The sequence below is a fragment of the Pseudopodoces humilis genome, chromosome 1, assembly GCF_049639895.1.
Source record: "Pseudopodoces humilis isolate 2021_Gansu_Grassland_sample_001 chromosome 1, ASM4963989v1, whole genome shotgun sequence".
NCBI lineage: Eukaryota > Metazoa > Chordata > Aves > Passeriformes > Paridae > Pseudopodoces > Pseudopodoces humilis.
The window spans coordinates 64,316,352-64,343,283 of record NC_142200.1 but is presented as its reverse complement, the minus strand read 5'-3'; the positions used below and the strand labels follow the sequence as shown (position 1 = coordinate 64,343,283).

At 37.7% G+C, this 26,932-nt stretch overlaps 1 protein-coding gene across 2 annotated transcripts in view; it reads right to left on the bottom strand.

Annotated features, from left to right (window-relative positions):
- The window catches only part of MOCOS (molybdenum cofactor sulfurase), a 209,301-nt gene that overhangs the window by 163,257 nt on the left and 19,112 nt on the right, over positions 1-26,932 (bottom strand). Inside the window, exons 2-3 of one of the 2 annotated variants that reach the window (XM_014256806.2) lie at positions 18,782-18,871; positions 16,126-16,192 (exon numbers count right to left, since the gene is read on the bottom strand). In XM_014256806.2, coding sequence (XP_014112281.2) covers positions 16,126-16,192; positions 18,782-18,871 — 157 coding nt within the window. Of the gene's footprint in view, positions 1-44; positions 262-16,125; positions 16,193-18,781; positions 18,872-26,932 lie in introns of those variants that run through there. The other variant, XM_088060279.1, reaches the window with a different exon arrangement.

The following is a 26,932-nucleotide window of genomic DNA, read 5'->3' as shown; positions in this document are numbered from 1 at the left end:
TATAGAATGTACTTCATATTCTTCTACTTCAGACATTCCCTTACCTCTGATTATCCAGCCTCAATTCTCTGTTGTTGATGCAACTTCTCTGTCCTGTTGTTAGAAGTATATCAGCACAATTAAAACTCACAGAGGATCACAAAGACAAACCCCAGTGGTAATTGCAGCCTTTTTTGGGGGATAGGGAGAACTTTATGCCATGTCACAACCTCTGATAGGATCTCCACCTCAAGCTCTTCCTAAAGATGCTGTTGAATTTCAGATCATTACAGCTGAGGGGAGAAGGTCTCAGAGACTTCTGGAACAGGAAAAAACAAATACTGAGCTTCTCAGCTGCAGTTGAAATAGACTCACATAACTACATCCAGTGAGAAAAAAGTGAGCAGGACATTGCTCTATGCCACCTCTCAGGAGCCAAGCCATGCAGTCAAGCAAAATGCCCATTTGAGCCTAGTAACAAGCTACAGCGGTCCTTGCTAGTACTGTCAATCCAGAAGCCTTCAAAAACGAAAAGGGAGATACCACAAGTCTCCCAGAGACCATCTTTACAGAGAGCATGTCAGGTTTTCTCTTGGGAGCAGAAGTCACAGCTGTGGACTTTAACACCCACAATCTCACAATCGCTACAAGCAGTATTCCTCTTGTAGACAAGAGACCCAAGTTTTTTGCAGACATAAGATACAGGCCAAGGTGCAAGACCTCAGAGTCCAATGAAGGCAAAGAAAGCTGGAATCTTAAATTCTGTTTTGGTGTTTGTGTTTGTCTTGTTATTACTTGGTTACCAATTTATTAAATACAGAGTAGTTTTTTAACTTCTGCTGCCATGACACAATTCTCATATCTAAAGTACCCTTTTCAAATTTTTTCAAGGCAGGCACCAGGAAAGAACCTGAAGGCTGCTGCTTTTCTAGCAGCTCTTCAGAAGCAGCAAGGCTGATTTGACAATCTATTTTACATAGACAATATCAGGATGTAAGTGGGCTCATAGAGTTGTTTTTAACTGGAAAATATGTTGTGAAGCACCTGACAGTGAAATCAGTGAAGAGGGGCCGAGGAGTTAAAACAGTCAGGTAAAACCAGTGCAGACTGTGAAATGAGAACATAATGCTTTGGATACAAAACAAGCAGGAAAAAGATTGAAGATCATAGAAAACAGTGATGAATGGCAGTACATCTTTTCTCCTTTAAGAGTAAATCTTCTCTGGGCAATAATAGTATACGATCAGTCTTATCCTGTGTCAGGAAGTAAGAGGATACAAAAGAATGTCCAAAGTCCTAAAATGTGGAACTCAGCATTAAGAGGATGAGAAAAATGGCTGAAAAACTTCTCAACCAGAATTTCCTATAAAACTTGGGTTTAAAAGGTGTGCTAGCGAAATGGAGAAAAATACAACCAATAAAAACAAAATCATGGCAGTCACATAGCACTGTAGAAGCCCTCTGGGTTTTCAAAATTATTTTAGGGCCTCTCATCACAGTCTGCTCCTATTTCTGCTCTCAGAAATAGAATTGCATATGTAAAGACCAAAGAGTTTTCTTTCTCAGTAGCCCTACCACCCACAGATTTTAATTTGCTGGTTTTTTTTTTCTTTTTTCCCTTCACATTCCAGCCTTCTAGGCACATCACACACAACACAAGTATAAAGGAGCACAAAACCAGGGTTCTGCATGTAATGCTGCTCTGTCTTACAAAGCTCTTCCCTGTAGCCAAATCACCTGCCCACAGTAGCAGAAAGAAAACATAATAAACCCTTTGAATTGTTATGAAATCAGCAGACAAACATGTAAGAACATATCTAGAGCAGAGAGCCTGAGGAAAAGGAAAGAAACACTTATTCAAGAAAGGTAGAAAATACATGATTAAATTTGCTAGAACCCTACTTCTACACTAGTCATTTTGGCCCAGTACAAACTGCTGCTGGGGCCCAGAAGAAAGTACGAGTGTCTCTGTTTATTTTTGCATTAAATTTTATATTAATTAATTTTTGTTTAATTAATCTGACTAGCAGTTCTCCTCTCCCGACTTGCATCCATTTCTCTGTCTTTAGTTTCGTTTCAGAGAATTCAGCTATATGCTTTGGTGGTCATTTTTATCAGCAGCTTTAGCTCACTGTATCCACTGCAGGTAGCTTATGTAATTTATGTTTTTAATTTTTCTGCAAAGCACCTAGTAGAATGGTGAGAGGCTCCATTTAAAATTACCTACATAAATAAGCAAATATAACACCATTAGCATAAGAGATTGTACTCACCAAGCTATGAGCATTGTAAGTTCAGGAAGTTTAGTGGCAGTGTGATTACCAATGCATGGAGGAACATGTATTCATTTTCTAATAGGTCTAACAGACCTTAAATTGTTGCATAACTCAATAATAACCTTCTCACAATTTTCTAGGAATAATTTAGGATTCTCCTTTTCTTCTTTACCTTGTATCAGTAGCTTTTCCTGGACAACACACTTGTTTGTGCTAGACCCAAAAGCTTTAAAGTTATAAATAGCCAAAATTATACTCCTCTGACACCATTAACAGTGGAAATAAAGTATGGGACTGGTTGAGAACAAAATTTCCATGTGCAAAGCCTTCAGAAAGCTGATCTCTGCCAAGTGATACCCAGGATCCAGGATTTTCCAGGAGTCAGTCATTCCAGGATCCTCGAGCCACTGCAAGTCTCAAGCAATTTGAACATCCACTCAGAGCATTCACAGAAGGCCACACTCCAGGGCAGAACCTCCCATCTTACAGCTCTGCTTTCAGAGACAGGACCCCAGCCTAGCTGGGACCCAACACATGCCACGTGCCACAGCATTTTTATGAGCTGCTGCAAGTCTGGTTTTGACCGTGTCCATTTGCCTGCCTCGCTGCCTGCCCTAAATGACCTGTCTTCACCACACCTGGTACTGTGCACACATGTATGTCCCCACTGCTTCAGCTCCACATTCGGCATTTGGACTTCAAGTGACTGTCAGCAGCTCCAGTCTGCCGGTACCAGAGGTGTACTGTCGTTAAAGGACACGAAATGATTCACACGAATGCTTCTCAGTGTCAGAACAGAAAAAGCTCCCTTTAATCTCTGACTGCAGTATTTATAGATTCTCGACAATGACCAGGGATTGGATAAAAGTTACCACCTTCCCAAGCACACTGGTCATGCAAAATGTCCATCAAAAGATGTTTCCTAGAAGGAATGTGTAAACAATTTATGTTTATAGAACTTTCACGGGAAAGTAACTAAAACTATGAAAACAAGATCAGAAGGCTTTAATTTTCAGGGCGACAGTGTATCTCTGGAGAAGGCATGGAAGGATCCCATGGGAGACAGAAACAGCACATGGCCAAAGATGGTAGAGCATTATTTATGTCACAACTCATCCTACAGCTCCCGTAAAACCTGTCTTGAAACAGAATGCCCCATCAGGTAAGTCTGCTGACCTCTGCTCACCAAATAATGCTTTGCTGTTTATTCTTTTCCTTCTAAAAAGTGAGACTGATCTGTCTGCTACACAGAATAAATCATGAGGGCAATTCTTTGATTGTGGTTGTAAAAACAAGTTTAACAACACTTACATTTTGCTGTGATTAAACCTTCACAGAGAGTTGCCATTCACAAATTTTAAATTACTTACAAGATGATGTGCACCTCAAGTAATTATATTCTAAGTCATCAAGTTCACACATGCTCTCCTTTTGTAGCAACCCACGTGTGCTTGAGAGAAATTGCTTCTGAACATGCCTAATTTTGAAGTCTTCATTTTATACACTGTATGTAATCAAACTTTTTATTAAACATTGTCAAGCAATCTGTCTCATTTAAAATGAGCATCTCAGAAAATATAAAGGTCCATTAAGCTGTTAATTGTGCACTACAACTCTAAATTCTTGAAAAGTTACATTGAATATTGTTTTCCTGAATGCTTAATTCCATATTTAGCTAGTTCTACTGCAATAGTTACTACATTGGTCAGGTATATGATGAGAAGTCAATATAGCCATAAGAGCAAAATTCTTGCATCTAGAAAGAGGGAACAAAAGGAGAGAATTTCATTCCCATTTCTCCTTTTTGAGTTTGAAACAGGGAATTTTACTATATAGGTTCAAAACACAAATCTGCTAATGTAGTAATATAAGTACACCCTAAAGGCAGAGTGATTCTGCTACAGTAATGGTTTTTGTGATTTGATAGCTCAAATTCATTGCAAGTAAACGTCAATTAGACTTGAAAATGAAAGTCAAGCAAATGACATAGAAAATATTATATGCCACTGGTTTTAAATTACTTACAATGGAGGTGAAAAAATACTTTAGTCTGTGAAAATAAAACTGAGATGACTACAAAACACATAAACCACATAAAAACATATTCAAAAAGATTGCTACCTCTTATAAATGGTTCTGAAAGAATTTGAATGCAGGTCTTTGCATGCAAAAAAACCCTCCAGTGAAACATTTAAATTGGACTATTCCAAACTCAATAAACAGCAACTTTTTTTACATACTAACTAATTAACTGGACCTTACTTCTTATCATGTACTCTTGCCAAATAAAATTGTATTTCTTATCCTTAAAAGACTTTATACATCAATCATTGTTTTTTGTTTGTAGCAATGTGAATCATATGACACTGAAAGTCGAGAAAGAGGAAAAGGATGAAGCACATACTAATTTCTCTAAAAGACTTGTGACTCAAAGCACAGTATTACATGAATGTTGACAATTATTTTTCCTCTTTTTCCCTTCCTATTCAATTTGGTGTATACACCTTCTGACAACACTGAAAATGAAGTAATTAGCACTGCTAAGTATGAATTTATTACATCTTGTAGAAGACTTTGTCAGGGGAATCTCTCTTCTCCAAGCCTTACGACCCTTCTATAGAACATCTTCAGCCAGCTGGCTTTCTAGCATCTTATCACAGCCATAGACTTTAAAAATGACAGGGCATCCAGCAAGAACTTGTGGTCAATCCCCTTCCACTTGGGAAGGCCTGTGACACCTCTGAATTGCCAGGCATTAATTCCTCATATATAGCAACACACTTCATTGTATTGTCCATGGGGTGCAGCCACAACCAACAGCTCCTCAGCATTCCAGATTCCAGCACCAGATCCAAGGTGCTTTAGCTCTGCTGTTGATACTCACTCTGATTTTCATGGGCCACAACCAGGGGGAAGGTTACCTTAGCTCTTTTTTACACAATTGAAAAAGAAATACCTGAGGAAACCAAAATGGCCCCAAATTTACCAAAGAAAACAACATGAGTATTTTGTTAAGTACAAACAGCTTTGAAATATATCAGCACTATCTTTCAAATTACAATAGCTGTTCAGGGCCTGAGACTTCAGATTAAGAGAATTAAATTTCCAAAATTCAGTGGAGTGTGTGCTTATTTAATTAAAAGCAGATAGAATTTCATTTGCACTTCATTGTTAAGAATGCCACCTATAATATCACATTTTGACAGTGCAGCTTAACTCCAATTTCTACTAAAAGCATACTTCATCAAACTCATTCTGAAGTTCATTAGAAAAGCTAAATGCCAGTACTGTTTGCTATGGCAATCCCATCCCATTTAGATGTTTAAATAGGCAAACATGGTCAGATAAACTCACAGTGGGTTGTGAATGTTCTGTGTTTTTTCAGATTAAGTCTTCTGTATCTGAACCAATACTGTGAGCTACATGATGTATCCTTGATTTTAAATTTTAACAGGTATGGTCCAAGGCATTGAAAAACTATCTTGCTTTTACGTGTGCCTATAAAGTAAACAAGCTTAGTTTGTTTTACTCTCAGAAATGAAGCAGCATATTGTACTCATCACTGGGCTACGTCCCACACAGCAAGGACTTCTCACAGACTGAGAGAAAGTCATCCTTGTGTGCTGCCTTCAGACAATGCATATGTGAGGTTAGCGCGAAAGTGTCCCCCCACCCAAAGGAGAGAGAAGGAGACTTAAAACAAGCAAAGCATCCCATTTACTATGAGAGCTGCTCGAGACAGCTGACAAGTGCTCCTGGAATGTTGGAGGCCTCCCTCCATCTAAGCAACTTTTTCAGCCAAGTAGGAGGGAGGAGAGGCACTGCTCCTATCTATTTTGGTTAGGCATGGTTGGTTAGCTGAACAATGGCATGGCTGTTTAGGCTTCTTGCTTGCTGAGGTAACCTGTTGCTGACAGACTTAAAACTGAACTGATTTAGAACCGCTTTCAGCCTACTTCTGCAACACATTGAGCTCATCACAAGCGCAGGCAGTTTGTGCCAGAGTCATGGACAATATTGCAGAAATTACGTGCTTGTAGCACACTCTTTACATAGGAGGAACATGACCAAGAAGAGTAAGAATGTCTGTTTTTATCTAGGATCAATCACTGCCTTCATACACTCTCAGCCACAACACTTCAGAGGTCTGTCAACTAGTCTCATTCCAGTTTCAAAGCATGGTAACACCAAAACTGCTATCAAGGCAGGCTGTAATAACAGTAATTGTAAATGTCTTGTTGCATGATTTCAGATAAAAATCAAATTATCAAAACTGTCCATAAATACCTTTGGCAGGGAAGGAACCAAGTATGGTTCACATGAAGTATTTTGACATGAAGTTTTTCATGTGTGGTGGGCTGTTTGGTCCTTGGAAGGCCAGACAGCTTGTACATGGGGACTTTAGGGTTTGCAGTGTATTGGTGTGGGACTAAAGGCTTTAGAGCTCTGCAAGATGAGCAAGGCAGATGCTGTCTAACAGAATGTTTTGGATTCTTGTTTTCACCTTTCATAGGAAGGCAGATATGTGTGAAATAAAATAACGTTCAGCTTTTATGAATTTACAGCAAGATTATGCACATCTTGGGACAAGGTCTTACTGGCAGGCAGATCTCTTTCTCCTGTTGCATGTTAGCTGGACAGCCATTGAACTGGGTTTCACACCCAGCTTACCAGAGATCCAGGCTCTTAAAAGACAGATTTGGACAACATACAAGATTTTGGAACCAGAATTTTGGAACAGGTCAGTGAAATTTTTTTAGCAGGGGAAAGGTAACTAGGCTTGTGCTTCACACCTCTGCTGCAGAGTGCTTCCCTTGTTAGCACAGAAGCCTCAGCCTTATATTCTAGAGGTCAGTTTTAGTATTGTTCATATCTTCAGTCTTTTTGTAGTTTTGTGTTACTTTTGGTTTTTCTTTTCCTTCCTGTAAAGCAATATTATTTTCAGACATAGTTTACTAACAAGTCAGAAATCTCTAGTCTGTGACCTCTGACAGATTTTGCAAAGTGTTTCATGTGTCTAAAAATCTCCTTTTTATCACATGATAGGTATTTGCAAAAAAAAAAAAAAAAAGTATTGAAATTTTAAACAGCTTTAAAAAGGTAAAAACAGACAAACTAAAAGAAATGTAAAGTGGATGGCTGAGAAAAGCCTGAGTGTTGAAAAGCTCTTTTGAAAACCATTGCCTGTGATCACTGGATTCATTACAAGCCTAGAAGTCTCCATAAAATCCAAAGTACATACATCACACTCCTCTAAACAGTCTCACCATCCAAAAGCTTGCAATAAATTCTAAATTATTTGTAACATGTTATTGAGCTGGCACTCAGTAATATCAATGATGCAATTTTCTTCTGCCTTGACACATACCAAATACACTAATAAAATCTAGCAAATTAAACCTGGATTCAGTACTGTTATTAACCTTAATAAAAAGGAGAGAGTTCTGTTAAAAGTCTTGCTTCATTTATCTTTCATATTCCTGTAACTTACCATGACTCATGCTGCTTCTTAAAGGCAGCCTTTAATTTCAAGGACACCATCTTTGCTTAAAACCTTCAAATTAGAAATAAAGCTTAAAACAGGTAAGTAATTTGAATCAATGGAATCAGCAGAGAAACAATAGAAAGAATAGTGAAAGTCAGAAAGAACTGACTAATACTGCCAGCATACATGACAAAGTTCTATCTGAGTTCTAGGTACTTATTTGCTATTATTTCAAATTAACAATTAAAGTTAGTGCATTTATGTTCAAATAATTAAATGTATAAAGTGAACAAGTCTAATCAAATAATTTTCTCTCCTTTAAGTCACTGTGGTATCTGTAAACAAAAACTCTGTACAAAACCTCACAAGCTTCTTTGATTTTTGCTCCATTCTTGCAAGTATCATGCAGGTTATCATGACCACATTGTCACTTTTAGCCTAGCATGAAATTTCGTAACAAAAACAAACAAGTAAGCTTATGTTCCAACAAATTTATTACAACCTAGAAGAATTCCCAGAAAAATGTGATTTCTTTCTCTCTGGAAATATGTTGGGCCACCAGATTTCCTCTATTTGTTTTAAATGCTTGTGCCATTTACTTAGCTTTACAATACTTTTGGTCTTCTCATAGCACCCAGTACATTTGATGAGGTCACACCACCATTTCAAGAATGTTTTAATCTGTCTCAATTACCAAACCCTCAGTTTTGAGGCTGCAGGATTTACTTCAACAACCCCATTCTATTTTGGTCACACACTTTAAGGTAATTTGGATTAAGTCCAGAGACAGAGTCATTGAGATTGGCGTTGGGGATGAAGAATGCATTTTGGAAACAGTATCTAGAGGAACATACCTTGTTCAGCCTATGAAAACAGGTCTCCTCTACTTAAATACATCAGAAGGGGTTAATAATGGAACAGACCACAAAAGCCTAAAAGCAACACAAAATTTTGGTGTAGGAACAAAAGGACACCGGTCTCAAGACCCAGTGTAAGAGGAAGTATTCTATTCCTTCCAATGGAGAAGGATCATGAACAGTAGATGAAAAGTACTCTATAAAAGCTGGAGACAAAACACAAAAACCCTGGAAGTTCTGTGCATTCCCATATTCTTGAACTGTATCAGCTGGGATAAATTTCTGACCTGGCTGTCCTGAAACCTGGCACCCTAAAAACCCCTACTGGGCACACACAGACTCATTTCATCCCTGCCCAGGTTAAGGTGGCTACTCTCACCCCTTGACAGTCACTGCCCATCCTTCCACACTCCCCCTCCTCAGTTTCTTCTCCTGATGCAGTGCTCTGCTGGCTCTGCTCACTGTTTAACGTTTAACACATCCCCTGGGCAGCCTGGAAGCCATACAGCTGCTGCCTTTTGCCATAGAAAAGCTTTCATCAGGGCAGCCATGACCTCAGCAACAGGCACTATATATTTAATGAACACAGCTAGCTGGCACCTGCTTGCAGCCAAGGGCAGTCTCAGTTCTGGGGGGAGGAAAGAAAGGCAGCAACAGCTAAGAGACATGGGATATTAACTGAGAATTTCAGCAAGTCAGCAGGTTGCAGAGGGCAGCAAATTGAAACAGTAACAACAACGAAACAAACACCAAACCAGCCAACCAAACAAAAAATCCCAACCCTAACAGTGTTAGGACTAGAGCATCTAGCATGGCTGCTGTAAGCAACCTGCTCATTAGGGTGCTGAAGTCTTGTGCCATCATTTGACAAAGTAAATGTATTTGCTCTGTCTATAAGAAGACAAGATGAGCTACAGATAGTCTGGAACAATGCAGAGAGGAAATTGGCATTATCACAGAGGAGAAGGCAGCCACAGTTACACTTGATGTAACAAGGACAGAAGATAATTCTAAGGTTACATCAGAAATGAGACTAAAAAGAAATGTGATTAAATCACTGAAACACTGCAGAGGCACCTATCCCAAAGTTACTACTACTTGCACATTGTATCTGCTTCTGGAGAAAAAAATAGGAGAAGACACTGCTATATTTAGAAGATGAGAAGTTCACCAGTAGTTAAAATATATATATTCAAAATTTAAATAGTAAGTCATGAACCAGTTAACCTTCATTCATAATAATAAAAACACAGGCAATATTAATACCTATTCACTTAGTTGGAGTTTACAATAAAACTACTTCAGTTGATACCAGTCTTTAAAGTATTAAAAATCCTGATCACTAAGGGTCATGCACTGGGTACAACAAGAACAGTACGAAAGTGCTGAGGGAACAGAACAGTAAGTAGAATCAGAACTGGCAGTCAGAATTTTTGGGCGGGAGCAAAATAACTCATAGCGCAAATGACGACTTTTTAAGGACTCAAATCTGCCAGTTAAAAGTGCAGCAAGGTGAGGCTCAGATAGAAAATAAAGGATGAGTGCAAAATGGTCTGTCTCTCAGCAGCAATGACACCAGGAATTTCAGATTCATAGAGACACAGATGGTAACATAGAAGCCCTTAGGAATGCTTTAGTGTGTCCTCAACAGCTTAATTATAACAATAAATGAAATACTCATATTGCTTTACAAGTGAAATGAATAAGATTCAAAATGGAGCTCCATACTGGGTTTGCTAACTTCACAGAGAGATTATTAGAGACTATTATAAAGGGGACAGTAGTAAATTATCTCAGTGTTTTTAATAAAGTAGATGAATTAGTATTTCCCAAATTTATGATTTTAAATATGACATAAGGTATGAACAGCGTAAGGTAAAATTAGTCACTCAGGTACTTTCTTGCTGTGGGATCACTGAGTCAGTTTCAGATGGAGCAAAACAGAAAGTGTCCACAGACCTCAAAAAAATTAGACATGAAAAAAAAATCAGCTGAATTTTGAACAAAATACATAACTGTAGGTGGCTTTCAAAATTTCTTGACTTCAGTCAGATGGAGCACCTTTCCAATGCTACATAACTTGTGCTGAGAAACAGCAGTGCACTGAAGCCAAAACAAAGTTGTCAAGCACAACAGATGCACATAGGGGATGGCAGAAATTACATTTGTGCTAAATATCTGGTCTTCCAAAAGCCTTACTTGAAATACAAATAATCATGTAAGTCACTAATGAAGTTGTCAGGCTCCCCTGGAGTTGGCAAAGGAACTGCTAGTGTTCCCAGCAGCCAGGCAGGACAATGTTACTGCTCCTTCAACATCCAAGGCAACACAAACATCACCACAAACGTCACCCACTGGTGCCTCATAATGCTGCTTCTTAGGAAAAGCAGCTGCAAACCCAGAAGAGGGAAGAACACTACATTTCCTCTGTAAGTATTGTACAGCCTTGGGAGGGGAAAAAAAGCTTCCATATAAATCCTGAAAAAGACAAAGAGACAGAGAAAATGGAAATAAAGGAATTTGCATTGGAGAGATTTCACTATTTTTATCAGTGTTTTGTTCCAGTTGGACTATCTCATTCATCAGCTCATGTGCCCTTTCACAGACCTCCCCATGGGCACAGAGGCCATTGGGTCCCTGCCAAAAAAGCGGCTGAGGAAGCATCAAGGCTGCATGCATTTAAAAAAAATGTGAACTAAACTGGTGGCCTGAATCCAAGTAAGCCTGTACCACTCTCTCTACTCTGAATGTTACCTAGAGAGCAATGGCACAGAAAGATCACAGCATTTAAACTTAGTCTGCATAGCTTTTTTGTCGCAGACATATTATAAAAGCAGAGTCCTGAGGGTTTTTTTCTGAATCAGAAAGCAAAAAAAAATTAAAGGTTGTATCCATTCTTTTTCAGACCTCTATGAAAAACATCCTAGCCATCCATACTAATAAAAATCAGAATTTCCCAGGAGCATTTCATCCATCTTGTTCATAAACTAGCAATCTTGACCTCCAGCTTTTAATTTATTATTCCAGATTTGACTCTATGCAACGAAGTCAGAGAGCATGACAGTGTATGTACCAGTTTTATTTACTACTCTCCATACATATGAATGTATAAAGCCAACTACCAGAAGAATAACAAAAGGCATTAGCAAATTCCTTTCTAAAGCTTCAGCTCATCAAGTTAATGATTAATTAATTTATTAAGTTAGAGCTGAAAGTCCAGGAGCAAAGTTCTAAAGTAAAACAAAATTATTTTACTTGTTCTTAAAACAGTCTCCTGTTTTCAAAATTCAAAAATGACAGTATCAGTTACCCTAACCAGAAGCTTTTTACTACCTTGCATAGGACTGCAAAGAGTAAACCCACCAAAATCAATGGATTGACTCAAAAGCAGATGTTTATAAAATGTAGTTCTTAGCACAAAAGGCTAGGTGTGGCTGAGATAAAAACAAGAAGCATCTGCACCAAAGCCCCCACTGTGCTGTCACTCATCACATGACAGAGCCCAGAGTGGGGTCATCAGCCACTCACTGGGGGCACACTGGGATTGTTTAATTGCATGCCTAAACAATTTCATGAACCACAAGGAAGGGATCACCCCTCTTGCCTAAGATCTTCCAAAAAATCTATCCATTATTCCTAATTATCTTCTAATCCCTCTCTCATTTGCAGTGAGCACAGTGACCTTTTGCTGGATTTCACTGACTGTGGTATTTCAGAGTTGTCCCACTGAGCAGTGGGATCAGGAAAAGCAGCGATTTCAAATGATGCTCTAAAACAAGCATGCAAAAGGGCTGAAACTGAGACTGGAAACAAGGTTTTCAAGTTGATGGGTGCCATTAAGGAGGTCAGGATACAGCACTCAGATGTCACTCATCCATACGGTCTCCTGTCATTGACCTTTGCAAAGAACAAATCAATACTAAGCAGATACTGTATCTACTACTTCTTACTGTGTAGGAAAGGTCAACCCATTTTCATGTATGTATCAGTTCCAACATTACTGTTTTCAGACACAGAACTGCTTAAACCTGGGAATTAAGAAAAAATCCCTATCATGCACAGAATGCCATTTCAAAATGTGTTAACTTAAGCGGAATGGAAACTTATTTCATAAGCAAGGTATGATGCTTGCAGAAGGAATGTAAAGTTCTATTTTGCTATGATGAAATATTCTCTAAAAATACAATGTAAATGGAATTATAAACAGCATTTATGAGACTGCTTCCTTAGCATAATCTGGTACCACCTGTGTGTTTTACCACAGAAAAATATATTTTTAAAACACTAAGCCATTTACAGTTATTTTGTACGTGTCCACTGTACCTGTTTTTGACTGTATGCACTGGCCACAGAGATGAATCTCCTCTTACAGTTCACTTAGCATATTTTGAGAGAAGTCTTTATAGAAATACATGTTTTGGATCTATATTTTAACTTGATCCCATTTAGCTCAATAACCAGTCCTTTCAGCTTCAGTGAAAACATTCTGTAATACACATATTGCCCCAGTCTAGGAGATGCCTGGTACCAAAATCATAACTGAAATTTCTGGCCTTTTTTTTTTTTTTATGTGTATTTGAATTCCTAAAGTATGATTCAGTTTAACACTTCATAGGACCTGAAAGTTCAAGGATGAACATCAAAACTCTATTACAACACTATGTTTAAATGAAAAAGTATCCTGTTGTATATCTTAAACATACCAAAATTTGTAAGCAACATCAGTCTGGTTCTGGTTAGAAGACATTGCTGCACTATTTCATATTGCAAGTGCAAGATCCACAAGGACAATGTTTTAAAATATTCAGAAATCTAGTATTTCAAAATGCTTGTGTATGGGAAAAGGGTTATTTAATATTCAGTGCAATTAATTTCTGAGTTACATTAACTGCAGCATCATAAGGAGATATTGTACCCCTGCTCTCTAGCTGTGTGGAAGTTGAGCAATGGCAGTGCCATACATCCATAAGTAAAGCAATATAATAGGATCTATAATCTTTTGATGCGTACATTTTATACATTTCAGTAAGATTTATTACATTTCTTGCTTCCTCTTTTCATCATCACTCATGGTTAATATTGAAGTATGCACAATGTTTAAAATCACTCAGCAGTCCACGTTAAGAAAAGAGAAGCAATGTTTTTAAGAATAAAATAGTTATTTCTAATCTTATTGCACTTGAGTTGGTCAAGAGGTAAAGCATTTTATTGTAATTTTTTAAATCAGAGAAAACATGTACTGACTCAATTATTTAATTATTTATGTTATTCTCTTGTGAAGCCACGTTCTAAGATTGGTTTCTCTCTGTCAAGCAGATATGAAGGTAAAACCAAATTATTCAGCTTTGTACCATTGAACACTGTACACTGACAGATTAAGAAATTCTATTCTGATGCTGCTGTCACCTATATCAGCAAATATAAATCTGAAATTAAGTTTTGTGTTAATTTTTAATTAGCTGATTGTGCCATCACATCAGAAAATCAAATTTAAAATATAATTTAAAAAAATAAAATAGTATTGTCTTGGAGGCAAACACTGAAAAAAAACCCCTATACTTCTGACTGCAGCAATGTGCCAAAAGCCTCATTACAAGCCAGCAACGCATTTTAAGATTTCTAAAACTACCTGCTGAATAATTTTTTCACTGAGGAAATCCAATCTATGCATTCAGATGCAGGACAGAGCTGCCTGTCTCCCTGTCTTGTCATACTGCTTATTTTGATTGCTGCAATGGCATAGAAGTATAGATTTTTAATATACTTTTATTGCATTTTGGATAGCTGACTTATTGACAGTAGGTTTGGGGCATTTTCTTACTGAATTTTTATGACTATGCCTTTTTGATGACTATGCTTTTTAAATTTTTATTGGGAGTTTAAAAATGGCTGCATTTCTTTAGGGACAGATGAAAAATTCCATCAGGTGTAATACCAAAAATCTTCACTTAGCTGTATAGTGCACTTTTAAAAAAACAAAGAACAAAACACACAATAAACCCTAAAATACTAACACTGGTATGTTCTTGTCATCTCCCATTCTGCCCTTAGGAAAGTCTCAAGCTTTTTTAAAGCAGGATCCAAAAAAACATTCTGAAGATGTAAGTTCTTTTAATGTAATCTAGGTTCTTACTCAGTGAAAGCCTATTTCCTTACCCCTTAACAATGAAGAACACAGAGTACAATAATAATTATTCTAAAAACAGTTACACTTCCTACTGTGCCTTCATAAGCAGAACTGTGAAACAGTAACATTGCAACAGCACTGAGCAAATGGAAATCAGAATGCTAACTCTGCGTGCGAGCACACAGGTCTGCTCAGAAGACTGCAGACTGTGGGTACTGCTGTAACTGGCTATAAATGTCTGCTTTTGAAGACAGCTATTCCTCATGGGTAGTCTCTTTCATTTCATTTGGCCATACATTAGTAGGTTGTCATCCTGCACAGCATTAAGAGAGGGTTGTGGCAGAAGCAAAAAGAAATGCTTTCTCCAGAAAGCTGGTGATAGGAAGGGGGAAACAGATTATAGCCAGCAGCAGCACCCAACTAGAAAACTTGGGGTTTTTTACACTCCCATAAAAACAGTCAGAGAAAAGGCAGCAGAAAGGTATAAAACAAATTTTCTCCATTACAACTATGAACACTACAATGCTATTGATTTGAATTATGTGATGTGTTTTGGACAAATATTTACTTTCAAGGAAGACGATAAAACAGGAATACATTACATTCTTTACTTGCCTTACTAGTGTAATTAAAATCAAGCAAATAAACTCAAAGCATCCATATTCTGTGATTAAAATGTATTTTATAAAATAGCAAGAGTTTTCTGAAACAAATCCCTAAAACCAATAACCAAGTGCTCAAGTTGTGTATTTCGTCGTGATGTAAATCATGACAGATCAATGGCAAGAAGTTACCTTCAGCACACTCCATCCTGAACTTTCAAGGGATTACTTTATTTAGAGAATCAGGTCATTTTCTTGCCCATACCCAGAAGCCCCAACACTCAATTTTACCCTTTTTTTCTTCCTACTATTAAAAGTTATACTAAAACTGCTTTAAAAGGTACTTTATTAGTCCAGTGGAAATAAGTACCTCAGGTAAAACAATGTACACATTCCCATAAGCTTTTTGTAAATTCTCACAAGCCATTATACCCTATTTAATTTTATCTGAATTTTAACCATGTCTTTGTACCTAGTCCCACATTAATATCTTACCATACCATTTTACTAATAATCACTTCTGAAATCCCAAGTCCTACATCTTAATTAAAACTGTGGACTTGTATTACAGCATTAAATTAACTACAGGACTTTGAAGATTTGGGCATTTGGGAGAAAAATAATTTATATCATCCAAGACTTGACTGCCTTGTGTTTTAAAAGTGAGCTGTTTTCTTTAGGTATGAAAGATGACCCTTGGAAAATGGTATCACATCAAAGTCATCAAAACAGTGCAGGCCTAACCCAAATGAAAACTACCAAGTGAATCACAAAACATTTGAAAAAAAGATTATTCTACCTGTATCGAACATGCTCGATTGTGTCATATGTCAGCTTGCTGCTGATATTCTGACTATGAGGGTTGCCTAGGAGACAAAAGAGATACAGAAATCAATCATTAATCACAATTTTGCTATTAAATTTCTCTTTTATCAAAGTATGACATTAAGCAGGCCTAAAAGATGATAAAGATTCAATGCATACTTCACAGCATTTCCCTGAAGCCCCTTAGTCAAGAGAAGGGAGATACAACAGGGTAAAGCAATTATGACAGACCTAGAAACTTCAGCTGGATCTCTTACTAATACTTAGGCAGTTCCCCTAAAAAGAAAATCAAACTACACATGCACAAACCTACTAGAAAAACTACAGACAGGTTGCACATTCATAAAGGTATTTGTGCAGTACCTAAGAAGCAAAAGGTAGGATCTTTTGACAATCATGACTGGACAGAAGAACCAATCCTTGGATTTTTAGTGTCTGAAAATCAAATAATTCATTGTAATATAAATTTTATTGTGAAATTAGTAGCTGCCTTAGCCCAGCTCAGCAGAAACATATATAACAATTAAGACAACATGATTTTATGTTCTTGAGCAAAAAATATAACAGCAATATTCATCCAGGGACACCACACTTTCCTATAAGCAAATACTTAGAGAAGATGCCAAAACAGTTTGGAAAGGGGATAATGAAAAAATTGTTATACTAACGCAGTTTTTGCAGTAGGCTCCAATATTAGCTACTCTTTTCAAAATTTAAAAGTTACCCTGCTGAAAGTTGTTGAGTGAAGGTGTTGAAAATAATAACTTTACAGCTCAAACCCAAAACTGCTACTTAGACTTTTCATGTCTGATGTTGCATTTTTGTAATTTCCAATTCAAATATTTTCAATTTAGAAGTGAGACTATCTCTTACTTATATTATTTTCCCCCATTTCCACATGCAACAGCTAAACTGTAGTTCTTTGGGCCTGTGGATTATCACCAAGAAAATAAAAAAAGCTGCAAACTCCCCCTTCATTCATATCTTTGTTAAATTAACTCTTCCTATTACTGTCAGCATTTACTGTCCTTAGAGCATGAGATGTAACTGAAAAAAAAAAAATGGGCATACTGGAGCTCATCATTTTAGATGAAAACACCAATAAAAAGATACAATTTGTTCTCCTATAGCATTATAGGTACTATGCAAATCTGCTCCAAACTGGCAGTACTATTTCTATTCACAAGCACTCAATTGATTCACAAATTAATTTTTTTCTGCCACAGATGGTACTTATTAAAAGGGTTGAGCCCAATGTTGTTTGAAATAACTAAGATCAGAGCTCATACATTTCACTTTACAATGTCTGTGGTGACAGAACATTAATTTTCATATCACTGGCATGCACTTGAATAGGAGATCTTGAATGTAATCAAATCAATGTATTTTGTTATAACAGTAAAAAGCCCTTATCCCTATCAAGAATAACACTTACTTTGTAATGGAACTTAAATTTCTCCTCTGGATCCCACCCTTGCCAGCATTCAGGAAAAAATAATAGGGGGAAATAACATAATGGCACATTGAAAATGAAAACTACCCAAAATGCTCAAGTGGCTTGCCCAGGTGATAAGCACATGTGTGCCAGTGCTGGAGTGAACAAGCATTTTCTTGTAAGCAGTGGTACCTAGTTCCCAAGTGAGGAATCCCTTCGTTCCATGTACCAGGGAGCCCAAGAAAGACACAAAACTAGCAAAAAGGACACGTGACCCACAGATAGTAACTCAACAAAGGAAATTTGATTTCTTTAGTGGGACTACTCACAGCATAATATTGTGCAGTATTTTTTTTTCTGGTTGAGCATGACTCACTCTAATGTAAATTGTCTCACACAGTAACAATATTTCTTTAACGAGGGATGCTGCTGACTGTGTAAAATCACACTTGGTGTGTGATTCTCGGCCAGATAATAACATTAGAAAGAAATTAAAGGTTTAGGTAGAGAATCTGGAGATGAAGTACTTGCAAGTGGTGCTGTAATAGTTAGATCTCCACCCAGATACTATTCAATTCTGTAGATATTTTTATTCACATTCCTCTGCACAGGATTGAATTGGCAATACCTATCCTTTTTCTGAGTAGGCACCAAAGTCTAATAGTCAGAGCAGAGCAAAGTCTAATAGCACCTATTCTGTGCCTAAATTCATTTGGGATCTTTGAGCTAAGCTTTCTTCTGAATAAAATGCTATAATAAAATGCTCAGTATAACTGAGCCACAGTATAAGCTGTTTGTGGCGACTCTGTCTGAGAAGGAAGGTGGCTCTCGATTCCAGTCCTTGGATAAGAACCTGGGTTTGCATATTTGTGTGGAAAAAACCACAAGAAATGAACAGTGCTTATAGCTAAAATGTATTTCTTTATCCCAAGCCTGGTGCCCTAACAAAGTCACACAACAGAGCCATGCTCGTTTTGATTTTTCTTCTTCACCAACATCAACAGGTGCTTGGCCACCAAATAATGAAGCTAGAGGTGACACAAAGGGTCTCTGCCTCCTTTGTAAAAGCACTGGACTTCCAACTATTCTACAACAGTATTAAAAATCCTGCAGAAGGTCTCTTCCAAGAAGCTCAGTTTTGAATAATTTAGATGGAAACTTGAGAAGACTCATGGGAATGTTGCTTTGCACTTACCATAAACGTTGTTTCTGAGGTCATCAGTAAAAGCTTTAAGCAGACTCTCCGGGAAAAGTGCTGAACCAGCATGGTCAAGGTAAGTAATCCCTAAAATACAAATAAAATTACTAGTTTCAATTTTTGAAAGATTTAATGCCATTTTCTTACATTGTGAAGTGCACCATTCAAATACCCCTTTTCATTCACCAGTAGAAAATAAAAAAAAATAAAAAATTAAACAATAGGAGGCAAATTTTTTTATTACCTCTGTATAACTTTTAATCAAAACCAAAGAGGTCCTTCCTTTCATGCTTAGGTTACACAACCTTTTGGAAGAGAAAAGTTTTATGTTTGGCTTGTACAAAACTGAGCAAGCTGATGTCTTCACCATAGTACCTTGCCACTTCTAGGCATGACTTACTATGGCACTACTAGGCACTACTATTACCATAACGCTAATAATTATTATTAACAGCAACACCAATAGAGATGTTGTCTCCTTGCTGAAAGGTGACACAACTCTCTCAAGAACTGACAAGACCTAAATCACACCTGAAGCTGAAAGACAGAACTAATATAAGTTTTAATGTATTTAATCATGTCTTGCCCCTCTGCTGCACTTAATATTCAATTCATTTTTAAAATTTCTTTTTATATTATTAAGGTATTGCAAAACTTTTAAATAAATGCTTATTGGAAATGAAGGCTTTTTCATGTTTGGCCATTTTAGATTTCTTAATCTTTAGCAATTATTCTTCCATTTCTCCAGTGTGTTTCATGCTCTTTATTAGTTTTTTTCATTTCACTTACCTTAAGTATTTCAACCTATTTCAAATTTTAATAATGATGAATATGATTAAGATTAGAATTTATTAAGTATTTTAAAGTCTTTCCTTTCCACATGGATTTAAAATTAAGTTAAGCTTTAAACAAGAAGCCTTGGCACTTGGAAATATATATTATTATATATTATGTTACTGAAGCAGTGAGGTAGTGCTAATAATAAAAGCAATCCAGACACCCACCCCTTATTTTCAAAAGAGAAGAATCCTCTCCTGCCTTAAGATTTTTCTCACTTATATGCCTAGCAGAGGCAGAATTCTTAATGATGGCTTGCAGTTAGTCAAGTATTTTAAGGTGCTTCAAGGGACAGAGCATGGACAAAACCAAGGTGAACTTATTAGCTGTACGCCTTTTTTAGGTATTTACTTTTTCTAAAAAATAAGAATCCTCGGAAGTTTGTCCCAAGCAGTATGAAGCAGCACTCAGGGGTCAAAATGGAATATAGAGGTCTGTCCTGCTCAGCTGACAGCTGCTCAGCTCTCAGCAGGAATGCAAGGCTTTGGAGGGAGAGAGGCACACTGCCCAAGGCAGGACACAGCCAGGCCCCTGCCCAGCGCTGTGGCACAGCTTCTGCCAGCCAGAGGACAGCAGCTTTGCCTCCAGCAGGTCATATGACCACCATGGCCAGCCCAGGACCTGCACCTTGGCACCAAAAGCTCAGGCAGACCCTGAGATGGAGTTAAGTGTGGAGCAACAGCCACTACCTCCACCAGCTCCAACAGCAGCAGTCAGGGTGACAGGCAGCCCACGGTCACTGGCTACAGCTGGGAGAGGTGGGAAAGGCAGGACTAGGGCTGAGAATGGGAAGAGGCAGCCCTGAGCCAGACACAGGCAGAAGGACTGCTGTCCAGGAGGGAACCACTCTGGCCAACACTCTTCCAACAAATCCTCCACAGAGCTGCCATTTGACTCTCACTGGCACCAGAGCACAGCCAGGTGATGCTCCTCTGGGAGCAGCTGCTGTGTTTTGACCTTTCCAGCAAAAGGATGGAGCTAACACTGAAGTCCTTACACAGCCCTACAGCATGAGCAAAAACCAGACAACCAGCTGTGGCTCCTCAAACACAAACCATCCACTGACAAGGGACAGGCACTTCCCCAGCCTGCCCAACACTCCTGTGAGACAATGTGGACTAAATGACCTCCAGGTAAAGGCCCCTTAAGTGTTTTTTTCAAATTTGATTCCTTATGTAGCTCATGATGAAGAACAATACTGCAGTTCTGTGAAATGGAAGTATAAAAACCAGCTAGTCATTTTTTAAACTCCTCCTCTGGGTATAATACTTTTAAAATCTGTGAGGAAATTTGGCTGAGGAAGGAAAAATGAATAATTCTTGAACTTTTATTTTATATTTAATGTTAGTGTTTAATTGAAAACAGAGAATAGCATTTAATACTCTCTCCCACTGCCTCTCTTGTCTTTTGAGGGTGCACTGAAACAAATAACTTCATTGCTATTGCACTTTTATGATGTAGTTTTTCCTTGCTGTCTTATTTCAACAAAATTGTATTTTTAAAGAAAAGAAAAAAAAAAGTGGCACATGTATAACACCATTGAAAAACACATAACTTTCATTGTGTTTTTCCCCTGGATTAATAACATTTGCTATTTTATCTTTATTGAACACACATTAAGCAAAGAGATTTGTCGGTATATGGAGGACAATACAGCTCCATTGTTTCACTGTGGCATTTAGTATATAGGCTGTCAGCACTATGAAATGACACTGTTTATGGGAAATAACAAGAGGAAGAAAATATAATATGATCAACCAAAAGAACATTAAAATGCAATATCCATCAGGACATAGTTTCATTGCTCAGAGAAAATGTAAAATTAACTTTTAGTTTAATTTACATACTATAATGTTTGGAGTGTGTAACTGACTTCACCGGTCTAATAATATACCAACTATTTGATAAAATCATATTTCAGAAGTAGGGTTTTTTTAATACAAGTATCAAAAACCATTCTATGTGTTGGCATTAGTTATGTAGAGTTATTCAGCCAGAGTATCAGTTCATAAGCTTCAATATTCATATGCTAATATTCTTGCAGATTAATTTTAAATAGGGAACTCTTTGGGAACCGATACAGGCCAGTCTGTCCTGCTGAAAAAATCCTAGCCCAGCTCTCTGATCTCCTTTCATCCTACAATTCACCTCTTAACAAAGCATTTACCATCTCTGTGTGCTCTTGACCCTTTGTAAAACTTCATGAGTGCACACCTACACACAGCCTCGTAAATGCCAGGGGACCATCCAGTTTAACTGAACATTTCTATCTCTAAACAGAAAAAAAAGATAATTCCATTTGGAACATTTCAGTATTAGAGTTTAAGGCCAAGTGAGAACATTCAACTGCACAAAAGTCTGAGAACCTGCCAAACATACAAGGCAAAGAGAAACTACCAGATTAATCTTTGCGAGCCAAATATCTGCTTCTGAAAAAAGCACACTTGCCTAAAATGTGACTCCACCTGTCTTAGGAGAAACTGAAAGACATAATTTGATGAACTGAAAGCTGAACAAGGCAGTTACAGCTTTACTAAATCTTTTAGGAACTGCTAAGCTCTGTAAATGTCCACCACGCAGAGGACAGTCTAGAGGGGAAGCACAAGACACCCTGGAGGCGCTTCCTGCAATGGCCTGGAGCACATGGCACTAAGTGACTAAGCTGTCTGCTACCTCACAACCCACCCATAAACCCATGTCTAGTCACACAGCTCCTCTCTGGCCAAACGATTACTACTTTGGTATTATGTAACACGTTCTTGTAATCCTCGAAATTGTTCCTGGTGCCACACATTTCTGAACTTTGTCTAAGTATCACTTCCAGAAATAACCAATTTACCTACGCACCATCTGGACATGCTGTGTTCACCTCCTTAACCTTTTGTTATTCTGTGATTCTACTACAGTCACCAAAACAAGCCAACTTGAGCTTCAGAGATTATTTCTCACAGCCCTGACACTTCAAAATTCCTGCACTCTGGCTGATTATAGGCTGCCAGTTATATTGCCAAAAGTCTCATAATAAAGAATGAAATGTGTAGTTACAAGGCAGCAACTCTACAGAGTCATGAATTTTGATTGGTGGGTATAATTGCAATTCGGTAGGATTATATACACAGTATTACTTGGAAAGCAGATACAGAAAATGCCCTGGGGAGAGAATATATATCTTAAGTATGGCAATATTAACAAAACCAGTATGAAATAGATTATATAAAAACAAGCTGAAGGCAAAATTAAACATTATCTGTCAAAAGATAAATATCACATTTCCATATACCAAAACAAATGCAGGAGAAAAAACAAGTGACAAAATAGGGACAGGTGGGCTCTACAGAGGTTGTAGACAAGTGTGATATTACTTGAACACAGAGAAGTTTTAATAGGTAGGATCACATCAGGTACCTCAGAATCATGTAATATGTATATGTAATTTAGTACATATGTAGCAAAAAGCCTTTCTAAAAGTGCCTGAAGTTCCTGACACAAGGCATGATACGTCTACACACTGTATGGACAGACAGATAAAGATCCTCATTATGCAAAACCATTAATGAAGTGCATTAAAAGAAAAAAAAAATCCTACAAATATGGCTTGAGATTTGCCTTTGCTGGATATTTTCTGGATTAAACATTAAATGAATATTTTTACCTGCACCTTTAGCTCCTTTTTGGCATTGATTTAGACAAAAACCATCACATCAGGGTATGTTTTCTCAATAAAAACATGCCTCTCATCTAAACAGTCCTGTTCTGCTAGACAAGGTAATGTTTTATTTCCCTTGCTTAGGGCAAAGGAGCTCTTCAAAAGACCACAAAAGCATAGTGCTTGATGGACAAGGCCATAGATGCTCAAAGCCTGAATAGTTACTATGCAGTTAAAGGAGACACTGTTCCTCAGCATGATTTGACTTAATTGCTGCAGGCCTGGTGAAGTAACGCAGCAGTCAGCCCACCGCCATGGGGCACATTCTGCCAGTCCACCAAATTCATCCATTCGAGTAATCACAGCTTGCCCCAACTGCTAAATGCTGCTCACACTGGGCTGTGACCAACCTGGATAATGGTACCAATATTCTAAGGACTGCTATCCAGTTACTGAGTTCTGTGGGAAAATGTTTAATTAATGTATTTGAGTGTTTGACTTGATGGACTCATTACAAAAAGCAAACCATGAAATAGCAAATACATTTATCCAGAATAAGTTCCCACTATTTTTTCCATGTGCTATTGGCTTGCATTATTTGCTCTCACTGCATGCATTATTACCTACAGCAAAGTAGGCAGAACATCAAAACCCTTTACAAAGAATACCACACACTCTCTTTGCTTGCTGTACTCCTCAGCAAGGGCTATACCAACTCCACAAAAGCTCTTTAGGTGGATAAGGTTATTATTCAGTGGCATTATGCACTGACACTGTTCTATGTACATGAGTGCCTACTTGCAGCTTTTAGTTTACAGCTTACTGGTACTGAGGAAGAAAGGATCACAAAAGAAAGCAATGATTTCACATTTATTAAGAAATTACATACTATGTGATTTCTTACAAACACAAGCCTATGTATTCTTCACAGCAACAGAAAAAAATATAAATAAAAACTGCATGCCATCAAATTTCATCATTTGCCAACTCCTGTGTTAAATGAGACGGCAGTAAAGGGATCAATCAGCACTCCCCTTCATCCTTACAGTCCTACCTACCATAGCTTTATTCAGTGCATCACTGGGGTAGGATTCAATACTGACTGCACTCAGTGATGTTATTTCCATGGACAGCTTTAATGGGTTGTGTGAGACCGGCTGAAGTCTTATTTGTGGGCATGAGCCAGAGGTAGCCCAGCTTCATAGAAATAACCTACTGCAGCCTGTCTCTGTCTTTGGATGAAATATACATCACAAGTGATTCATATTCATGCATCTTGGCAAATAACTGCAACTTGCTCAGACAGGAATCAGCATTCACACCTCCCTAGTGAAGATACGACCATCTTTCAGTCTTTTTCTTTTTTCCCTTTCTCTCTGATGCAATTGATCAAATGAAAGAAGAGTTGAAAGAGAACATATTCCCCATTCTTCTATTACTGGAAAATGCTTTTGTTGGTTTTCCAGAAAATTTCACAGAAACGTTCACTTTTGTGTAGGAAAGAGGCAGTTTTGTGTAGGAACGAGAATTCCCACTTGAGATGAAAACACAATGGAAAAAACAATGTTTAAAGAATCATAATAATTGTTTATAATAATGGTCATTACCTAAACATTCTAGTAGCATACTCCTGCTCTTTTTTCCTTCCTTTTCTTCCCATAAAACAGCCACAGACTTTTAAAAATGATTTTATAGTGAGTTCTACTTCTTGCTCTGTGACCTGAAATAATGGGCTTCATATGAAATCTAGGACAAAACAGTGACTTGATATTCTCTCCAAAATATATCAAATGAATTGTGCAGAGATATATAGAAAGTCTTTTATATTATGTGTTTCCAAAAGCACTAGAAGATAAACTAAGTTGAAACCAAAAACCAGAGAGTAACCCTTTTCTTCACCCTGTTCCCTTAAAACTCATTTCATTACACAGAAATAATTCTTTATGAGCTTCTGGCAGCTGGATCCTTGGGTTGAACTTCCAACCATAGTAATAATTTAACACTCACATGAGAACTGGTATACACAATGAACACTCAATGACAGAGACCAAAAATCAATTATCCCCACCGTTAAGGCCCTGCAGAAGAATTCCTGGCCATCATTCCTTCCCAATGACAAGACCACGTTAACGCCTTTTTGGCAAATGTACCAGTACTTCTCTCTGCTGCTTTTTCTGGCAAAGAAGCAAGGCTGCTTCTGCAAACCATTGGTAAAGTTCTTCTCCAGTGGAAGTTTGGAAGTTCTTCACACAAGGTTCTCCACAGACATTTAGAGCCCTTGATTTCCTTGTACCATCCAGCAAAAAGTCCAGGAACAAATAGTGAAGATCAATTTTGGGGAGGTAAGAATAAGTGAAGCATAAATTTCTGTTCAGTATAAATTTGATCTTTCAGGGAAAAATATGTAAAACCAATGACCACATTACCAAGAGGAACTATGCATAAATTCAAAGACTGTGGAATGAAAAGTGTGAGTGAGGACTTCAGCAAAAACCACACTCATAAGATGAGAGGTCTAAAAAGTTTCTCCTGGCCCACAGTGGGCAGTCTTTTGCTACTACACTCATCAGCTAAGCTAGCTCCATATTAAAAACAAGCAGGCTGTTAGTCTATTTGCTTAAACCAGAACAGTGCTTCAGAATTGTGTCCTCCTAGTAAGAAACTACATCTCAACCTCTAGACTGTTTTGCAATGATCAGTGTATTCTCATATCTCCCATGTCAGTGCTGTTTTGCTTTAGTATCTACCTTCAGCCACTCAGCTTTAACAGATGTTTCTCCCTTGACAACCCAGTAGCATCTCTCCACCTGCTCTGCTGCCGTGTTACTTTATTCCAAATAAATGGTAATTCCAACAACTCATTTCAACCCCAGTCATGCCTCTTCAAGCTGGAAGCTCTTTCTCCAGAAGCAACAGGGGATTGAAGAGCAGGAGTGGGGTAGAAGAACAGGCATTCCAGAAGATGATCTCAGAATTTTGGAAACCTAGAGTAAGTGTCCCTAACTTTACTGGAGAAATACCTCATTAGACCAAGACATGCAGATCTCTTGGGTTACACTCCTAATTGTTATACCTCACCTGATTTACACTCCTAAATGATTGTAGTGTAGTCAGAAAAAAACCAGCATTATTATACCAGGGAGAAGTTTAAATGTTTGAAATGCCCATATGTAATACTTGACTAAGATCTCCTGTATCTCCTTTTCCAGTGAGCAGCCGCCAACAAAAAGTGAGACCACAAACACGAGACAGCAACAATGGTGCATAAAAATGTTAAGCATTTCAGTATCGCTACTGAGTAAATACTTAATACAAACACTATACTTTTAATGAGGTGGAGAAAATACCAGAATTTCATTAGGGAGATAGTAAGTACGCATGAGAAACTATGTATAAGCTTTTCTTCTGCATGTCTATTGCATTAATCTAGACATTTTTCCATCATAAAACCTTTCGGCTCCAAGTTCCCCCAGATTAATTTATACTTTATAGTAATTTGATCCAAACTGCTCTCTCAGGTGAAACTGTTCAACTATAAACAGACAAACCAAAAAGGTAAGATTATACTCAATTGCTTTACCTCTACTCAAGTTCATTGACCACATTAGGTATGCAGATATCAATAAGAGAACTCATTAAATAACCTTATTTCTTATTTAGGGATT